At 36.2% G+C, this 17,102-nt stretch overlaps 1 protein-coding gene across 5 annotated transcripts in view; it reads right to left on the bottom strand.

Annotated features, from left to right (window-relative positions):
- USP34 (ubiquitin specific peptidase 34) overlaps positions 1-17,102 on the bottom strand; it is a 371,878-nt gene that overhangs the window by 51,955 nt on the left and 302,821 nt on the right. For all 5 annotated transcript variants that reach the window (XM_037806728.1, XM_037806730.1, XM_037806731.1 and 2 more), the window contains exons 44-49: positions 11,559-11,624; positions 10,091-10,237; positions 9,950-10,006; positions 9,780-9,857; positions 9,256-9,350; positions 4,486-4,658 (exon numbers count right to left, since the gene is read on the bottom strand). In XM_037806728.1, coding sequence (XP_037662656.1) covers positions 4,486-4,658; positions 9,256-9,350; positions 9,780-9,857; positions 9,950-10,006; positions 10,091-10,237; positions 11,559-11,624 — 616 coding nt within the window. The remainder of the gene's footprint in view (positions 1-4,485; positions 4,659-9,255; positions 9,351-9,779; positions 9,858-9,949; positions 10,007-10,090; positions 10,238-11,558; positions 11,625-17,102) is intronic.

The raw sequence follows: 17,102 nt of genomic DNA, 5'->3' as shown, positions 1-17,102 counted from the left end.
TTCCAACAACCTACTTTGCAGACTTGGAAAAGCTAGTTATCAAATTTATTTGGAAAGGGAAGATGCCTCGAATTGCTAAAGACACTCTAAAAAAGAAAAACGAAGTGGGAGGACTTACACTCCCTGACTTTGAAGCTTATTATAAAGCCACAGTTGCCAAGACAGCATGGTACTGGCACAAAGATAGACATATAGATCAATGGAATCGAATTGAGAATTCACAGATAGACCCTCAGATCTATGGCCGACTGATCTTTGATAAGGCCCCCAAAGTCACCGAACTGAGCCATAATGGTCTTTTCAACAAATGGGGCTGGGAGAGTTGGATATCCATATCCAAAAGAATGAAAGAGGACCCCTACCTCACCCCCTACACAAAAATTAACTCAAAATGGACCAAAGATCTCAATATAAAAGAAAGTACCATAAAACTCCTAGAAGATAATGTAGGAAAACATCTTCAAGACCTTGTATTAGGAGGCCACTTCCTAGACTTTACACCCAAAGCACAAGCAACAAAAGAGAAAATAGATAAATGGGAACTCCTCAAGCTTAGAAGTTTCTGCACCTCAAAGGAATTTCTCAAAAAGGTAAAGAGGCAGCCAACTCAATGGGAAAAAATTTTTGGAAACCATGTATCTGACAAAAGACTGATATCTTGCATATACAAAGAAATCCTACAACTCAACGACAATAGTACAGACAGCCCAATTATAAAATGGGCAAAAGATATGAAAAGACAGTTCTCTGAAGAGGAAATACAAATGGCCAAGAAACACATGAAAAAATGTTCAGCTTCACTAGCTATTAGAGAGATGCAAATTAAGACCACAATGAGATACCATCTAACACCGGTTAGAATGGCTGCCATTAAACAAACAGGAAACTACAAATGCTGGAGGGGATGTGGAGAAATTGGAACTCTTATTCATTGTTGGTGGGACTGTATAATGGTTCAGCCACTCTGGAAGTCAGTCTGGCAGTTCCTTAGAAAACTAGATATAGAGCTACCATTCGATCCAGCGATTGCACTCCTCGGTATATACCTGGAAGATCGGAAAGCAGTGACACGAACAGATATCTGCACGCCAATGTTCATAGCAGCATTATTCACAATTGCCAAGAGATGGAAACAACCCAAATGTCCTTCAACAGATGAGTGGATAAATAAAATGTGGTATATACACACGATGGAATACTACGCGGCAGTAAGAAGGAACGATCTGGTGAAACATATGACAACATGGATGAACCTTGAAGACATAATGCTGAGCGAAATAAGCCAGGCACAAAAAGAGAAATATTATATGCTACCACTAATGTGAACTTTGAAAAATGTAAAACAAATGGTTTATAATGTAGAATGTAGGGGAACTAGCAGTAGAGAGCAATTAAGGAAGGGGGAACAATAATCCAAGAAGAACAGATAAGCTATTTAACGTTCTGGGGATGCCCAGAAATGACTATGGTCTGTTAATTTCTGATGGTTGTAGTAAGAACAAGATCACTGAAATGTTGCTATATTATGTAACTTTCTTGGGGTAAAGTAGGAACATGTTGGAAGTTAAGCAGTTATCTTAGGTTAGTTGTCTTTTTCTTACTCCCTTGCTATGGTCTCTTTGAAATGCTCTTTTATTGTATGTTTGTTTTCTTTTTAACTTTTTTTTTCATACAGGTGATTTGAAAAAAGAAGGGAAAGTTAAAAAAAAAAAAAAAAAAAAAAAGATGTAGTGCCCCCTTGAGGAGCCTGTGGAGAATGCAGGGGTATTCGCCTACCCCACCTCCATGGTTGCTAACATGACCACAGACATAGGGGACTGGTGGTTTGATGGGTTGAGCCCTCTACCATAAGTTTTACCCTTGGGAAGACGGTTGCTGCAAAGGAGAGGCTAGGCCTCCCTGTATTTGTGCCTAAGAGTCTCCTCCTGAATGCCTCTTTGTTGCTCAGATGTGGCCCTCTCTCTCTGGCTAAGCCAACTTGAAAGGTGAAATCACTGCCCTCCCCCCTACGTGGGATCAGACACCCAGGGAAGTGAATCTCCCTGGCAACGTGGAATATGACTCCCAGGGAGGAATGTAGACCTGGCACCGTGGGACGGAGAACATCTTCTTGACCAAAAGGGGGATGTGAAAAGAAATGAAATAAGCTTCAGTGGCAGAGAGATTCCAAAAGGAGCCGAGAGGTCACTCTGGTGGGCACTCTTATGCACACTTTAGACAACCCTTTTTAGGTTCTAAAGAATTGGGGTAGCTGGTGGTGGATACCTGAAACTATCAAACTACAACCCAGAACCCATGAATCTCGAAGACAGTTGTATAAAAATGTAGCTTATGAGGGGTGACAATGGGATTGGGAAAGCCATAAGGACCAAACACCACTTTGTCTAGTTTATGGATGGATGTGTAGAAAAGTAGGGGAAGGAAACAAACAGACAAAGGTACCCAGTGTTCTTTTTTACTTCAATTGCTCTTTTTCACTCTAATTATTATTCTTGTTATTTTTGTGTGTGTGCTAATGAAGGTGTCAGGGATTGATTTAGGTGATGAATGTACAACTATGTAATGGTACTGTAAACAATCGAAAGTACAATTTGTTTTGTATGACTGCGTGGTATGTGAATATATCTCAATAAAATGATTAAAAAAAAAAAAAAAATATAGCTACTGAGTTTTAACAGTAGTCCTTTTATAATTTTCCAAATGGTATAATAAGGGGTACAAAAATTAGGACTCATTTATACAATGTTTACTACTTAACTTCCCCTGAATTTTCAAACCTATCATCTCTACTGACTCATTTCCTACAAAACAATCAAATCCTAATTGAAATAATTTCCTCCCTTACGTCTGTGTTCCTTTATAGCTATATAGCTATAGTTACCCAAATTTTCTACTTTCTTCAAAGAGTATGCTCTTCTCTTCAAAGAACAGCCTACATTCATTGTTTACATCTCTCCTCTTCCATTTAGGGAAAGTAAAACATTTCCTGGGATACCCTCTAAGGGCCAGGAACTGGGGTATAAAGATTAAAACATGATTCTTTTTCCTAAAGCTTAGGGTATAAAGCACAGTGGTTTTCAAATGTTTTAAATTTAAATCAGCAGAACTTTTGATACAAATAAAACATTACCAGGACCCTTAATTAAGTAAAACTGAACATCTCTGGCTAAAGGGAAATGGAAGAGGCAAGAGCTGGGGACCCTTTCTGTTTTCTTCTCTCACCATTTGCATTTATTCATCACCATGGACCTTGACGTACTTATACATAAGTTTGAAAACCAATGGATTATGGAAATAACAATTTATGGAAATACAAATAATAACTTATAAACCAAGTGCCATCTTAAGTCACTGCAATCTACCATCCTATTACAAAACCCAAATGAAACTGTTCTTATAAAGACAACCAAAGACCTCCTATACACACTAGATTGTTTTCAGTCCTATTCTTAATGGAACTTCTGCTTCTCTTATTCAACACTACTGATCACATTCCCTCTTTTCCTGAAGTTGTCTTAAAATAGTGGCTCCATTATTCACCCAGCTGCTCAAGCCAGAAACCCAAAAGTCATTCTTGACTCCTACTCCTCCAGACCGACTAAAATGTAAGCTTAGTGTAAGCAGAGACCTTACTTGTTCTTTGTTGTCACTGTATTCCCACCACTGCAAGATTAACAGAATATTGAATAGATGTCAGTACCTTTTTACTGGATTCATTCATTCAGTCAGTCAAGTCCTATTAACAGTTCTCTCCATCCCTGTTGGTATCCTTTCTCATCTAAGCCACCATCTTCTCTTCCATGGTATACTAGAATGATCTCCCACACACCTTTCATTATCCTTTAATCCATTTCTAACACTGTAGTCATAACCACATTTTCCAAATGCCCATATGGTTATGTCATTTCCCTGACTAAAACCTTCCAATGATTTCACATTGAATAAAACTCAAAACTATAAACATGGCCTATAAAACAATAAATGATCTGGCCATCACCTTCTGCCCTTCTCCTCACCCTTCCTCCCTTTCTCCCAGAGCTCATCTCTCTCTCTCAATCTTGCTCTTTCTCAAGTTTCACATCTCTGCTTAGATGTAACCTTCAAATGAAAGGGTTCCCTAATTTTCCCAGGCTCATGATACATTCACTGTCCTATGAGACAGTAAATTATGCTTGCAATTTCTTGTTCAATATAAAACTTCCCCACTGGACTTAGGTTCCACAATGGTAGGGATCATGTTTATCTCATTTACCACTGTGTCCCAAATGCCTAGCACAATGCCTTGAACAGAGGTTCTAGCAGATACTAAGTAATAATGGCCTGACTGACTGACTGTGCCTTACTGTCTTTAGGAACATTCTCCTTCCTAGGATTCCATGTATTTTTGTTGAATATTTAGCTGATACAACCTTATAATTATGACTATCTTATTATGGAGACTTACAATAAACATAGATGAGGGAGAGTGTGAGGGGAAAAAATTACCTTCTTTCCTATCGCTCTTTCCCATAAGAAAGTCTTCTGTATAGGGTGTCATATCCAAACGTAACGGGAAGGAAAAGTGTGTGTTCACTTTCTCTTTCATCATAGTTACCATATTGAATGTGTATCGCATAGTATTGAAACTCAAAATGCGAGGCAATTTCTTAAAGCATGCCCTAGAGGACACAAACATAGAAAATTTTTTGTTAAAAATTGTCCTTCAAAAAAATAATTTGTTTCATTTATATTCACATTTCCTCTATTTCCATATTCAACTTAGAGTAAATAAAATAGCACTCTAAATCACACTCATATAAATAATAAATATCCCCTTCTTATATAACTTTCCATTCTGAAAGTTTTCCAGTGCCTAGATAAGAAAATAAGTCAACAATACAGTAGACTGTGTTAATATCAAGATGAAAATATGTGCAGAGTGCCATGGAAAGCATGAAAAGTAGCCATATTTTACCCTAAAACTAAGGAGACCTTTAGTTCAGACTGGGATTCCACCCACCCCCCACACCTACCCCCTAGGAATTGAAGTACTTAACTTTTGTTACCCAGAATTGCAAACTCTGGCTCTATTACTCACTAGACGTATGTCTCTAAGCAAGTTATTTACCTTTCCTAGCTTAATTTCTGATTTGTAAAATTGGGATTATAGTGACTCTCCCATACTACAGTCAGAACACTGTTGGCAAACAACATTCAATGAGTGTTGCCTACTCTACTACTACTACTACCACCACCACCACCACCACCATCCCCACCACTACTACTACTACTACTGCTACTACAGGAAATTAACCGGTTACCCAAATCTTATGGTATAGTGTATTCCTAGTTCACATTTTAAAACAAAACAACAAAACAAAAACTTAGATTTATAAAACACATATAAATTTCATGGAATGATTTCTCATCATATGTAAGGATTCAAAAGGAGATTTGTTTAAATGAATAGCTCAGTTTTTAAAAAAGAAAAGGAATTTACAAATACAAGGCAGAAGGGGAAGGATATTAAGAACAGAGGGAATATGTTTAAAAATTCAGTATTATAGATTATTTGGGAATTTGGCAAATAATGAAGTTATGGAAGTAGATAGGAATCAAATAATAAAGGCTGCTGTGTGTGAGGCTGGAGCTTTGAAGAGTCACTAAAGAACATGTGGTGGGCAGTGGAACCACTGCCAGAGGATATGAGACAAATATATCTGGAGACACTGGAATTTAAGTTACAGATCTACTGAGTCTGGAACATACAAGTAAGACAGTTGGCAGAGCACATCAAAGCTTTCTGAGCTAGGTAACATGATATCTGAATCATTAACATGTTAGCAGAAATTCAGGTAATGGTGGCAGATTAAATCACTCAGGAAGAATGGAAAGACTGAGAAAAACAGAGGTTTGAGGGTAGAGTAGAAGATGATCCTGCTGGGGATAATGAATATTTTTATTTGCTTCTCCAATCAGCACAAAGGATTGAATAACTACTCAGCCTGGGAGAGATGAGATAGGTATCTCAGAAATTAGCAGTAGAATCAAATTAAAGAAGTAGGAGGTTATCAAGAATGACAGAATTATCCCATAAATTTATTGGAATAAAAACTAGAGATTCCCCAAAGACCTTGACTCAGACTTCTCAATTATCTTTATCATATTTTAAAATTGTAGAATATAACATATACATTAAAGTGATAACTTTCCAAGTGCAATTTAACAAGTAGAGAGCAAATTTCAAAGAATATTATAGGTTACAATTCCATGGTTTCAGTTATTTCCTTATGATATATAACATACACACAGAAAGATAATGTCTTTCAAAGTATGATTCAACTAGTAGATATATAGGATATTTCCAAAGTTATTATGAGTTATAGTACCATAGTTTCAGTTATTTCCTTATTGTGAAATCTAACATACATACACAAAGGTATAGCTTTCAAATCATAATTTAACAAGTAGCTGTATAACAAATTTCAAAGGATGCTATGGGTTACAATACCACCATTTCAATTTTTTTCCTTCTAACTATTCTAATACCTTAGCAACTAAGGAAAAGAAAATTATATAAAAATTTAGCATTCATAATCCTTTCTTAAATTCCATCTTCGTTACACCCTTTTCTAGTTTAATTACTTTCCCAATCTTCAGGGATGTATAGGCAGTGACCACCCTAACCTGTTCATGTTGAAAGAAGTATCAACTCTTTAAGCAAAGGGGACATATCTAGTTGATGTTCCTGAAAAGGCTATTACCTCTGGGTTTTGGGGCTTAGCTGGCAGAGGGGCACTCGGAAGAATTTAAGTTTCTGACGAATAAATTTAGCAAGTGAAACTTTTATAGAGTATGGTATTCCTATTAATTATAGTCCCTAGTACGCAAAATGTAGATTTTTCCCATACACCCTTCTGTTGTCAACTCTCTGTGCCAGTGCCATACCTTAAAAGTATACCATGAAAACACCTGTCTATATTTGTGGTGCTGATCTGTGGGAAACATGCCTTTAAATAACCTCTTTCATTCCTATCTGCCGTCAATACAGCTCTGGTACTTATAATCCCATTAACAAACAATCATCACCCCTATCCATTACCACACCTTTGAATTCACCATCATTAACATATCTGAACATATTAGACTATCATTCCTCTCACTAGCTACTGTCTATCACTAGGTCCCCAATATTCTTACATTATAAGACACTGATTTTACACTGTTCAGATAGTTCACAGAAGAGGTAACACACAGTTATGCACTCAGAATTATATCTTCAAGGTTCATCCATGTTGCCATGTTTCAAGACCTTGTTGCTTCTTACTGCTGCATAGTATTCCACTGAATGTATGTACCACATTTTGTTTATCCACTCGCCTGTTGAAGGACACTTGGGTTGTTTCCTCACTTATCTTTTATTACTCCTTATTACATCTTCTACAGTAGCTCTGAATAAGCCCCTAACTCCCATTCTAACCCAGTTCTCTTCAGATTAAGAATTTGTCTTTTCTCTATAACTGCTTTCACAGCTATCCTTTCATGTGAGTATGTCTACCTACAGCTTTCTTCTCTTGCAATCTACTACCTGACTGCTCTGTGAAATTGAGAAAAAGAATATCATTCCTTAAGCATTTTAACATCTCACTGTATGATGGCTTTTAATTCTCCACCTTCAAATATGCTGAGATCTTCGTCATCTAGAAAAAGCCTTTGTTTGATCCCCAAGTGTTTTCATCTTCCATCTTCTTTGCTATTTTTTTTTTTTTTTTTTTGCCAAATTTCTAAAATGGTCTATACTTGATGCCACATACCATGACAATCCTGCTTCTATTCTTAGAACCTAACAAAATCTTAAATTCTATCACTGGTCAGTGCAAACCCTTATTTCATGCATGCTAGGCTAATCCCTAGTTTCTCGCACATACAAGATCGTGTCTATTTCTATGTCTTTGCTTCCACTAACTGCATAAGCTGCTCTTTAAATCCAATTTCTATTTGTCATTCAAGGTTCACCTATAGAATTTAATCATCTTTACCCAACTACTCTGTCCTAAACCTGCCATCTAATAGGCTTTTAAGTAAAAAAAGAAAAAGAACTTCTCACTTTGGAGATTCAGCATGTTTTCAGTTTACAAGTAGACTATATGTAATAGTCTATATATAGTCTATGGTGCACAGCAGAGTGTTGAGCAATAAGAAAGACCTGGGTAAATATCTGATGAATTAAAATGACCCCCCCCCCCCAAAAAAAAATACTGGAAAACTTTCTAATCAATCTATATTTATCTTTTTAAGCATAAGAACATTCTTTGAAGAAAGGAATGAGTACTTCAGAAATTAAAGGAAAAAAACCCAAATCAGTACAAAAAAAAAAAAAAAACTGATTTAAAAAAAGGATGGAAATGTTTGGCACACCTTAGTAAGGAAAATAAGAAAGCAAGCTATTTTCTTCAAGAAACCCAACTAAAAAATCTTAAAAAATGGAGGAAGAACCTTTTTGATGTACCAAAATATAACCACTGATATATAAAAGTGATAAACACACATAGTAGAAGGAAGACAAGAAGTTTGAACTACAAAGATTAAAGAACTCACACAATACTTTTTAAGTCAATGGTTCATTAATACCCAAATCAGATCCCACCCCCAAAACGTCTTTCCAAGCTCTAGACACAATAGCCAACTGCCTGCAGGACCTCTCGACCTAGAAAGCCCAGGGCTAACTCAAATTCAGCCAGATTATCTATCTCCTTGAAATTTGCTTATTTGTACTGCTATCTCAAGAATCAATATTTGGAAAGTTTCTTTATTCTTGCTGTGCCTCCATTTCCTCACCTGTAAAATGCGGATAACAGTAATACAAACTGCAAAAGACAGCTATGAGGATGAAGGAAATTTAAATCACATAAATGCTCTGAAAGCAGTGCTTGCCAAAAAGAAAATAATAGGTAAACATTAGGTAATATTATTACCTAATAATGAGTAATTAAAGTTAGACATCTGAGAGTCAACACAGATAATGATGAAAATAATCCTCATTTCCATGTTTCTGCCTCTAAAAGTCTAGACTTTGCAAGGTTCAGCGATTCCCACTTCCTTTCTAGCTCCTAATGTTATGTCAAAAGCAATTATAATTCAGTGAACTCAATGAAAAACTGCTGTGAGAGACTGAGACCTTGACTTAAAACATAATTTTCATAAATCTTTAATTTATCCTTATTCTCCTCTTCCTTTTAATAATTTAGCAAGGTGATAGATTCTCAAACAGCATACCTTTTTTCAGCTCGTACTTTCTTTCCGCAATGAGAACAAGTATACATGTTGTCACCTTCTAGAGTGTCTTTAATAGTAACTTCATCAAGAGATTCCTGTGTACAAAACCACATGTAAAAGTTTCATATAATTCACAGTATTTGCACATACAAAAGGCAGTAATTACAATTTGGACAGAATGCAAAGAGGAAAAGCAATTTTTTAAATAAAGGTAAATTCTTAATTTTAGAAAAAAAAATTGTTTTCCTCATTGATAAGCTACTCTAACAATCTTAATTAATTTTTCAAAGGACCAAGTACTTAAAAATCTACCCCTAACTCATTTTATTTTTTTTGAATTTAAATTTTGATTGAACAGAAATTAAATTCACTGGACCATGTACCAAAATTTAATCTTAATTCTTACTTGAAAAACACAGCAAAATGAAAAAGAGAAATAGTTAACTCTCAAGATCACAAATAAACCTGCTATACAAAACAGTTACAAAGCATAAGAAAGTACAAAAATTATGTACAATACTCACATAAATATTCTTCATATCAGCCACCTGGCACCTCACAGTATAAAACTCTTCAGCAGTCTGACTAACATGTTCACAATCCTGATTAATCAACAGTCAAAAATTAATATTTAATAATAAGCTAAAACATATAAGCAGATCTCCAGAAAGCAAAGAACAGGTAGAATACTTACCAAGGACACAACATTGTTTGTAATTACACCTCCAAACAAACTTTTGACTGTATTTTTCTTCAAAATAAAACAAAGTAGGTAATTAAAACATGGCAAATCTATACAAATTTAAAAGAAACTTTTCAGGATTTAGCTACTAACCAGTTCTGGAGACATCTCCTCAATTTTGGTTATAAGATCAGTAAAAAACTCTGTCATATCTTTCTGCTCCCCAGTATTCAGTGGCTGCTTATCCATGGTGTATGTTTTACAGAAAGGTCTAGGATTATATGCTTTGCATTCACTCTCCTATTAAAAAAAAAGGGGGGGGGGAAATAATTATAAAACAATAAAATTTAAAATCCCAGTCTCAAAAATAAGAAAATTACCATAAAGTTTTAAACAAATTAACAACAAAAACCACCACCACCATAAAAACCAGGTAGTAAATCCACAAGGAAAATTTTTAAATGCTCCCTGTATCTATTTTATTTTTTGTTCAGTTTTCATGGCATTTTCAGTTTAAGGGCCTTGATGCCAGCAGCTTAAATTACTTTAAGTAACGGAATTTATATTCCTTAAGTCTAGGAATTTCTAGGAAGGAATTTGGTATTCAAAGGACTCAGATTTGTACAGTGAAGCAAAAAATATAAAACCTTTAAAAACTGAACAGATTTTTCTATAGAATAAACTTTCTTTAAAAAAACCCTACTGATTTCTCAGTTCAAATGGCAAGTTCTGATTCTTCTGAAAGGAGATTAAAAATACACTAACTAAAAAATGTTTTAATTTTGTTAAAAAGATCACTTATTGAGTGCTTACTGATTATTAGAAGGTAAAAATATAGGAATAAATATGACAATGATTGTCTTCAAGATTCTAATAGGTGAGACAAGTAACTTCAATACAAGTGGTAGGAAGAACAAAGAGAAATGGTAACTTAAAAAACACTGTTCAGTCTGTGAAATCTATGTTCTGTTAGAGGAGTTAAAAACCAAGCTGACACTTGAAAGACAATAAGAAAAAAACAGAGAAGAGTATTGAGGGAAGAATGCTTCAGGTAGAAGGCATAGCATAAAAACTGCACAAGCTGTGAAGCAACAGGGTGACAGACTTCAAAGGGCTTATAATTACTCTAGGATGAAGCCACATATGGGAAAGAGAGGAGGCTGAAGGGTACGGCAAGATCATAGAGGACATGTGCTATGCTGATGATGAATACTATTGCATTCATAATGAAAAGCCATTGAAGAGTTTTAAGTAGGGAAGTAACATTTTAAGATTTGTTTTCTATCATCTTAAGATTGATAGGTTTTACAGTTCTGTGGTTGCTAATTAAGAAGGACAAAAAGAAATCTGTCAGAAGCCTCCAGGCATAAATGGGGATGACCATGAGATACGAAAAGGATTAAGATACAAGGGACTCTTCAAGGACAAATTAACAGAATGTAGATGACTGAGATGTGATGGACATCACTATGACAAAGAACAGTGTAACTGATAAATTCAATTTGAAAAATAAAGAGTATATGGACAGGACAAAGCCACTGCAAATGAATTCTATTTAATGATTTCAATTTTTATCCTATGGCATATCTAATTCGTTTTTGATACCTAATTTCAAACATACCATTAAATATGTAAACATTTTCTGAAGCTCTAGAAGTGTGGTCTTGTGCTTCATATCTTCTGAATACTGTAAATCAGGAAAAACATTAAATCATACTGATGGGAGCAAATTAGACATTTTAGCACAGAAATTACCAAAATGTGCCTTATACTGTATCTGTTTTCATTCTTTTAGCTATGTGTAGGAAAAACACTGGCACATTCTTTCTTTAAAAAGTATAGCATTTAAAAAACTGGAATATGTTTTTCATTAGATAAATATAGCTGCCACTATTAAGTCAGGAAACGGGTGAATAGATTGTTGAATGCAAAACACTTTAGGTTCTCCCCCCACCCCAAGTAACTCCACAAAACAAAAAATACGTTTGAGACATTAATAAATATCTCACTGTCATCTATTCATATCGTGACTTTTTCTACAACAGGAGGTGATAAACATGGAAAAGGAAAACTGGCCAAGATCTTTGAACCCTCCAAATACTCAGTTACCAATAAATGAAATTTAGGAATCTGGCTACACTCACTCACCTAAACGCGAGCCTGTATAGGAGATCCCCATATTTATACAAGACTCTTAGTAGATATACTCTATCTCATTCAAGTATTGAAATAAATCTAGAAGTAGGCATTTCCCCCATTACAAATTACTACTTGTCAGGAACTTTCAAGAAACTCCGCTAGCCTCAGGGAATATTAAGCCTCCCCTATGCCAAGAGTACACTGTAGTTATGTCTGCCAATTTTGTTGCAATGGTTGGTGATGTGAGGAGTACAAGTAATATGGCTCTTCTGTCTAGGAGCTTATAATCAAATTAGGCAAACAAGATAAAAGCAAAAATAGAAATCAGTTTAAGATAGCAAATAGTACTTACAAAATTATATAATATTAAGTGCAAAAGGAATTGAATAAAGGGAATCAACAAAATTGGCAAAAATAACTACAGTATACTCCTGGCATATGGTAGGCTTAATATTCCATGGGAATTTTTTTTTCCAATATATTACAGATCTGATACATTCAAATTATTAATTCAGAATACAAAAACTTTATACTTTCTGCATTATTTTTCTGTAAAAACTTCTCTAATATTAAAAAAAAATACAAAAACCATCAGAAATAAAGACCTGTATTTATATTTTCATCACTGGAGAATAAAGCATTAGTTGGCTGAAGAACAGAAGTACCCGAATTCATTAAAATTAAGTAAAATTAAGGAAATTTAACTTAATGTATAACTAGAAATTAAATATATATTCTACATATAAATGTATTTACTTCTTTTAAAAAATATATGTGGCTTGCTTTAATGTGAACATCAGAAAAAAGAGATGTTTTTTTGCTAAAGTTCTCATTAGGCTACAATAATTCTCATTAGGCTACAATAACTAAATAACTAAAGTTCTCATTAGGTCACAATAATTCTCAAAGTCGTATGTCAAATTCTGTTCTTAAAAATAGTATTTCCTAGGTAGGGACAAATCTAAATTTAGTTGTTTTTTTTTGTTTGTTTGTTTGTTTTTTTTCATTTTTATTGAGATTGTTCAGATACCATACAATTATCCAAAGATACAAAGTGTACAATCACTTGCCCCTGGGTACCCTCATACAGCTGTGCATCCATCACACTTAATTTCTGTTCAATTTTTAGAAACTTTTCATTACTCCAGACAAGAAATAAAGTGAAAGATGAAAAAAGAAAAAAAGAAAAGGAAACTCTAATCCTCCCCTATCCCTAACCAACCCCCCTCAATTGTTGACTCGTAGTATTGATACAGTACATTTGTTACTATTTATGACAAAATGTTGAAATTCTACTAACTGTAGTATATAGTTTGTAATAGGTATATAGTTCTTCCTTATATGCCCCTCTAATATTAACTTCTAATTGTATTGTCATACATTTGTTCTGGTTCATGGAAGCGATTTCTAGTATTTGTACAGTTGATCATGGACATTGCCCACCATAGGATTCAGTTTTATACATTGCCATCTTTTGACCTCCAACTTTCCTTCTGGTGACGTATATGACTCTGAGCTTCCCCTTTCCACCTCATTCACACATATTCGGGCATTGTTATTCTCACATCTTGCTACCAACACCCCTGTTCATTTCCAAACATTTAAGTTCATCCTAATTGAACATTCTGCTCATACTAAGCAACCACTCCCCATTCTTAAGCCTCGTCCTATATCTTGGTACCTTATATTTCATGTCTATGAGTTTACATATTATAATTAGTTCCTATCAGTGAGACCCTGCAATAATTGTCCTTATGTGTCTGGCTTATTTCACTCAGTATAGTGTCCTCAAGGTAGCACAACAATGTAAGAATACTGAACAAAGGTAACTATGAATACGGTTGAGAGAGGAAGGTGGGGAGCATGTGAGACACCACAAGAAAGGAGGAAAGATAAAGACTGGGACTGTGTAACTTGATGAAATCTAGAGTATTCAACAATTGTGATAAAATGTACAAATATGTTCTTTCACGAGGGAGAACAAGCAAATGTCAACCTTGCAAGGTGTTAAAAATGGGGAGGCATTGGGGGAGGGATGCAATCAGCATAAACTAGAGACTGTAACTAATAGAATCATTGTATTATGCTTCCTCTAATGTAACAAAGGTGATATACCAAGGTAAATGCAGATAAGAGGGGGGGATAGGGGAGGCATGTTAGACACTTGACATTGGTGGTATTGTCTGATTCTTTATTCTACTTTGATTTAAGGTTATTTTTCCTTTTGCTGCTTCCTAGCTGTCATTTTTTTTTCCTCTTTCTTTTGCCTCTCTACCTTCTTTGACTCTCCCTCCTGCCTTGTGGAAGAAATGTAGCTAAATTTAGTTTTTTAAACAAAAATAACACTTATGAGCCCTACTAACAACCAGTACATCTGATTGTCTTTCTGTTGCTACATACTAATTTCTGATAGTGCTACTGGCTAAAAGGTGATCAAAAAAAGTGCCCAATCTGCCAGCAGCAGAGATCCAAACCAAATCCTCAATATGGCCCCATTCCCCGAGGTGATTAGCCTGTCACCTGGTGGCAGGTTGATTACAATGTACCACTTTTATCATGGATGGGGCAGTGATTTGTTCTTACTGGAATAGACATATACTCCGGATATGGGTTTGCCCTCCCTGCATGCAATGCTTCTGCGAAAAATACCATCTGTAAACTTAAGGAATGCCTTATCCACCAACATGGTATTCCACACAGCATTGCTTCTGATCAAGGAACTCACTTCACAGCAAATCAAGTGCAGGAATGGGAAGATGCTTATGGAATTCTCTGGTCTTTTCATGTTCCCTATCATCCAAAGGTAACAGAGTGGACAGAATGGTGGAATGGTCTAGGTGGTAATTCCTTGCAGGGCTGGGCCAGTGTTCTCCAGGAGGCTGTGTATGCTCTGAATCAGCGTCCACTCTATGGTGCTGTTTCCCCCATAGCCAAGATTCACGGGTCCAGGAACCAAGGGGTGGAAATGGGAGTGGCACCACTCACTATCACCCTTAGTGACCCACTAAGAAAATTTTTGCTTCCTATCCCTTAAGCTTCCAGCAACCTTAAGCTCTGCTGGTCTACATGTCTTAGTTCAAAAAGAAGGAGTGCTCCTACCAGAAGACACAACAATTCCACTGTACTGGAAGTTATTAATGCCACCTGACAATTTTTGGCTTCTCATGCCTCCGAATCAACAGGCAAGGAAGGGGATTACTTTACTGGCTGGGATGATTGATCCTGACAATCAAGGGGAAATAGGACTACAATTACACCATGGAGATAAAGGCAAAGAACTACGGCCAGCTGAGATGCTTGCTGAGGGTAAAGGGAACATGGAATAGGTAGTGGAAGAAGGTAGTGATAAATATGAACTACGACCACATGACCAGTTACAGAAACAAGGACTGTAATAGGATGAGTATTTCCTCCATGTTTTGTTATGAGTATGTTTGTATTTGTACACAAAGCAAATATCCTTGTTTTCTTCTCTATCTTATTCCCTTATCATATGACAGAAGTTGTAGTGTTCATTTTGTTGTATTTCAGTTACAGGATATCAAGTTTAATAGTGAATATTACCCAAGGATTTGCACCCTATTCTGGAGAGATTTAGTGCATTTCTGGTTGTATATAGGACAGCTGAGAATTATTAGGCAAACAATGTCTGTTATTGTGTTCTACTTAGAAATTAAGTATGCTTTAAGGTGATGTGGATAGCTGCCACGCTGACTAGGGGTGGGCTGTGATGGTTAGGTTGATGTGTCAACTTGGCCAGGGGATGGTGCCCAGTTGTCTACGGTTAAGCAAGCACTGGCCTAACTGTTACTTCAAGTGCATTTCCTGGCTGGTTAATAAACCAGAATGCTGATTACATCTATGATCAGCTAAGGGAGTATCATCCGCAATGAGAGAATCCAATCAGCTGAAGACTTTCAAGGGAGAAGAGAGAACTTTCACTTCTTCATCAGCCAGGAGCCTCTCCTGGGGAGGTTCATCTGAAACCTTTATTTGAGTTACTGCTCGCAGCCTGCCCTATGGAATTTGGACTCATGCATTCTCACAGTTCCATGAGACACTTTTATAAAATCTCGCATTTAATATGGCCCTGCAACTTGGTTATTGGGTATATACATAGAAGAATTGAAAAGAGGAACATGAAGGGACATTTGCACAGTGGGGTTTATGGTGTCAGTATTCATGATTTGCAGTGTGGATGGAGGTGACCTAAGGGTACACCGACTGATGAACGGAATGGCGAACTGTGAATGGAATATTGAGCTGCCACAAGAAGGAGTGAAGTTGTGAGGTGAATGGACATTGAGGACAGTATGTTGAGTGAAATAAATCAGAAATAAATAGAAAAATATTGTGATGCCTCACTAATATAGACTAAATATGATGTGCAGGCTCTGAGAATTGAGTCTGGGGGTGTGGGTTATCAGGGGAGGGCTTACTGTAGCAGTTCCTGGATTGTACGCTCTTACAGCAGTTACATCTGTTCCTGAGTTGTAATGGTTATTTCTAAATTCTGAGAAGCTGAGCTCTTTGTGTGTAACCTGGTCAGTTCCTGGAGCTTTGAGTGTCTGTGTGGCTCCTGGGACTCAGAGCCAGAGTCTCGCAGCTATGAATGTCAGCACTGCCCCGTACAGCAAATGTTAAAGAGTGTGAAAAAGAGATCAGACTTATAGAGATAGGAATGAAATGGACTTGGTTAGGACTAAGGTAAATCAGACTGAAGGGTAACGGATGATACTGACAGCATTTCTGAAGCTTCCGTTTCTGTGTGGAACCAAGGAAGAGATGTTTATTAGGTGCAAAATCTTTATTTTTGTTAACACATATAACTTGACTTGTATGGTCAGTTTACTCAAACAACGTGATTACATGGAATGATGATTAGGGGGTGAGGTCTGGTTGGTTTGTACAGGTTAATGTGAGGCCCCAATACACCTCAGAGTGGTTCTGACAGAGAATAAAAATGTATTTGCAGGGGAAGGTGTGGAAATATTAAATTTCCCCACCTGGGGAATTAATGATATTC

This window comes from Choloepus didactylus, chromosome 17 (assembly GCF_015220235.1).
Source record: "Choloepus didactylus isolate mChoDid1 chromosome 17, mChoDid1.pri, whole genome shotgun sequence".
NCBI lineage: Eukaryota > Metazoa > Chordata > Mammalia > Pilosa > Megalonychidae > Choloepus > Choloepus didactylus.
Note: the sequence above shows the minus strand (reverse complement) of the source record. Positions and strands in the feature narration are given on the sequence as shown.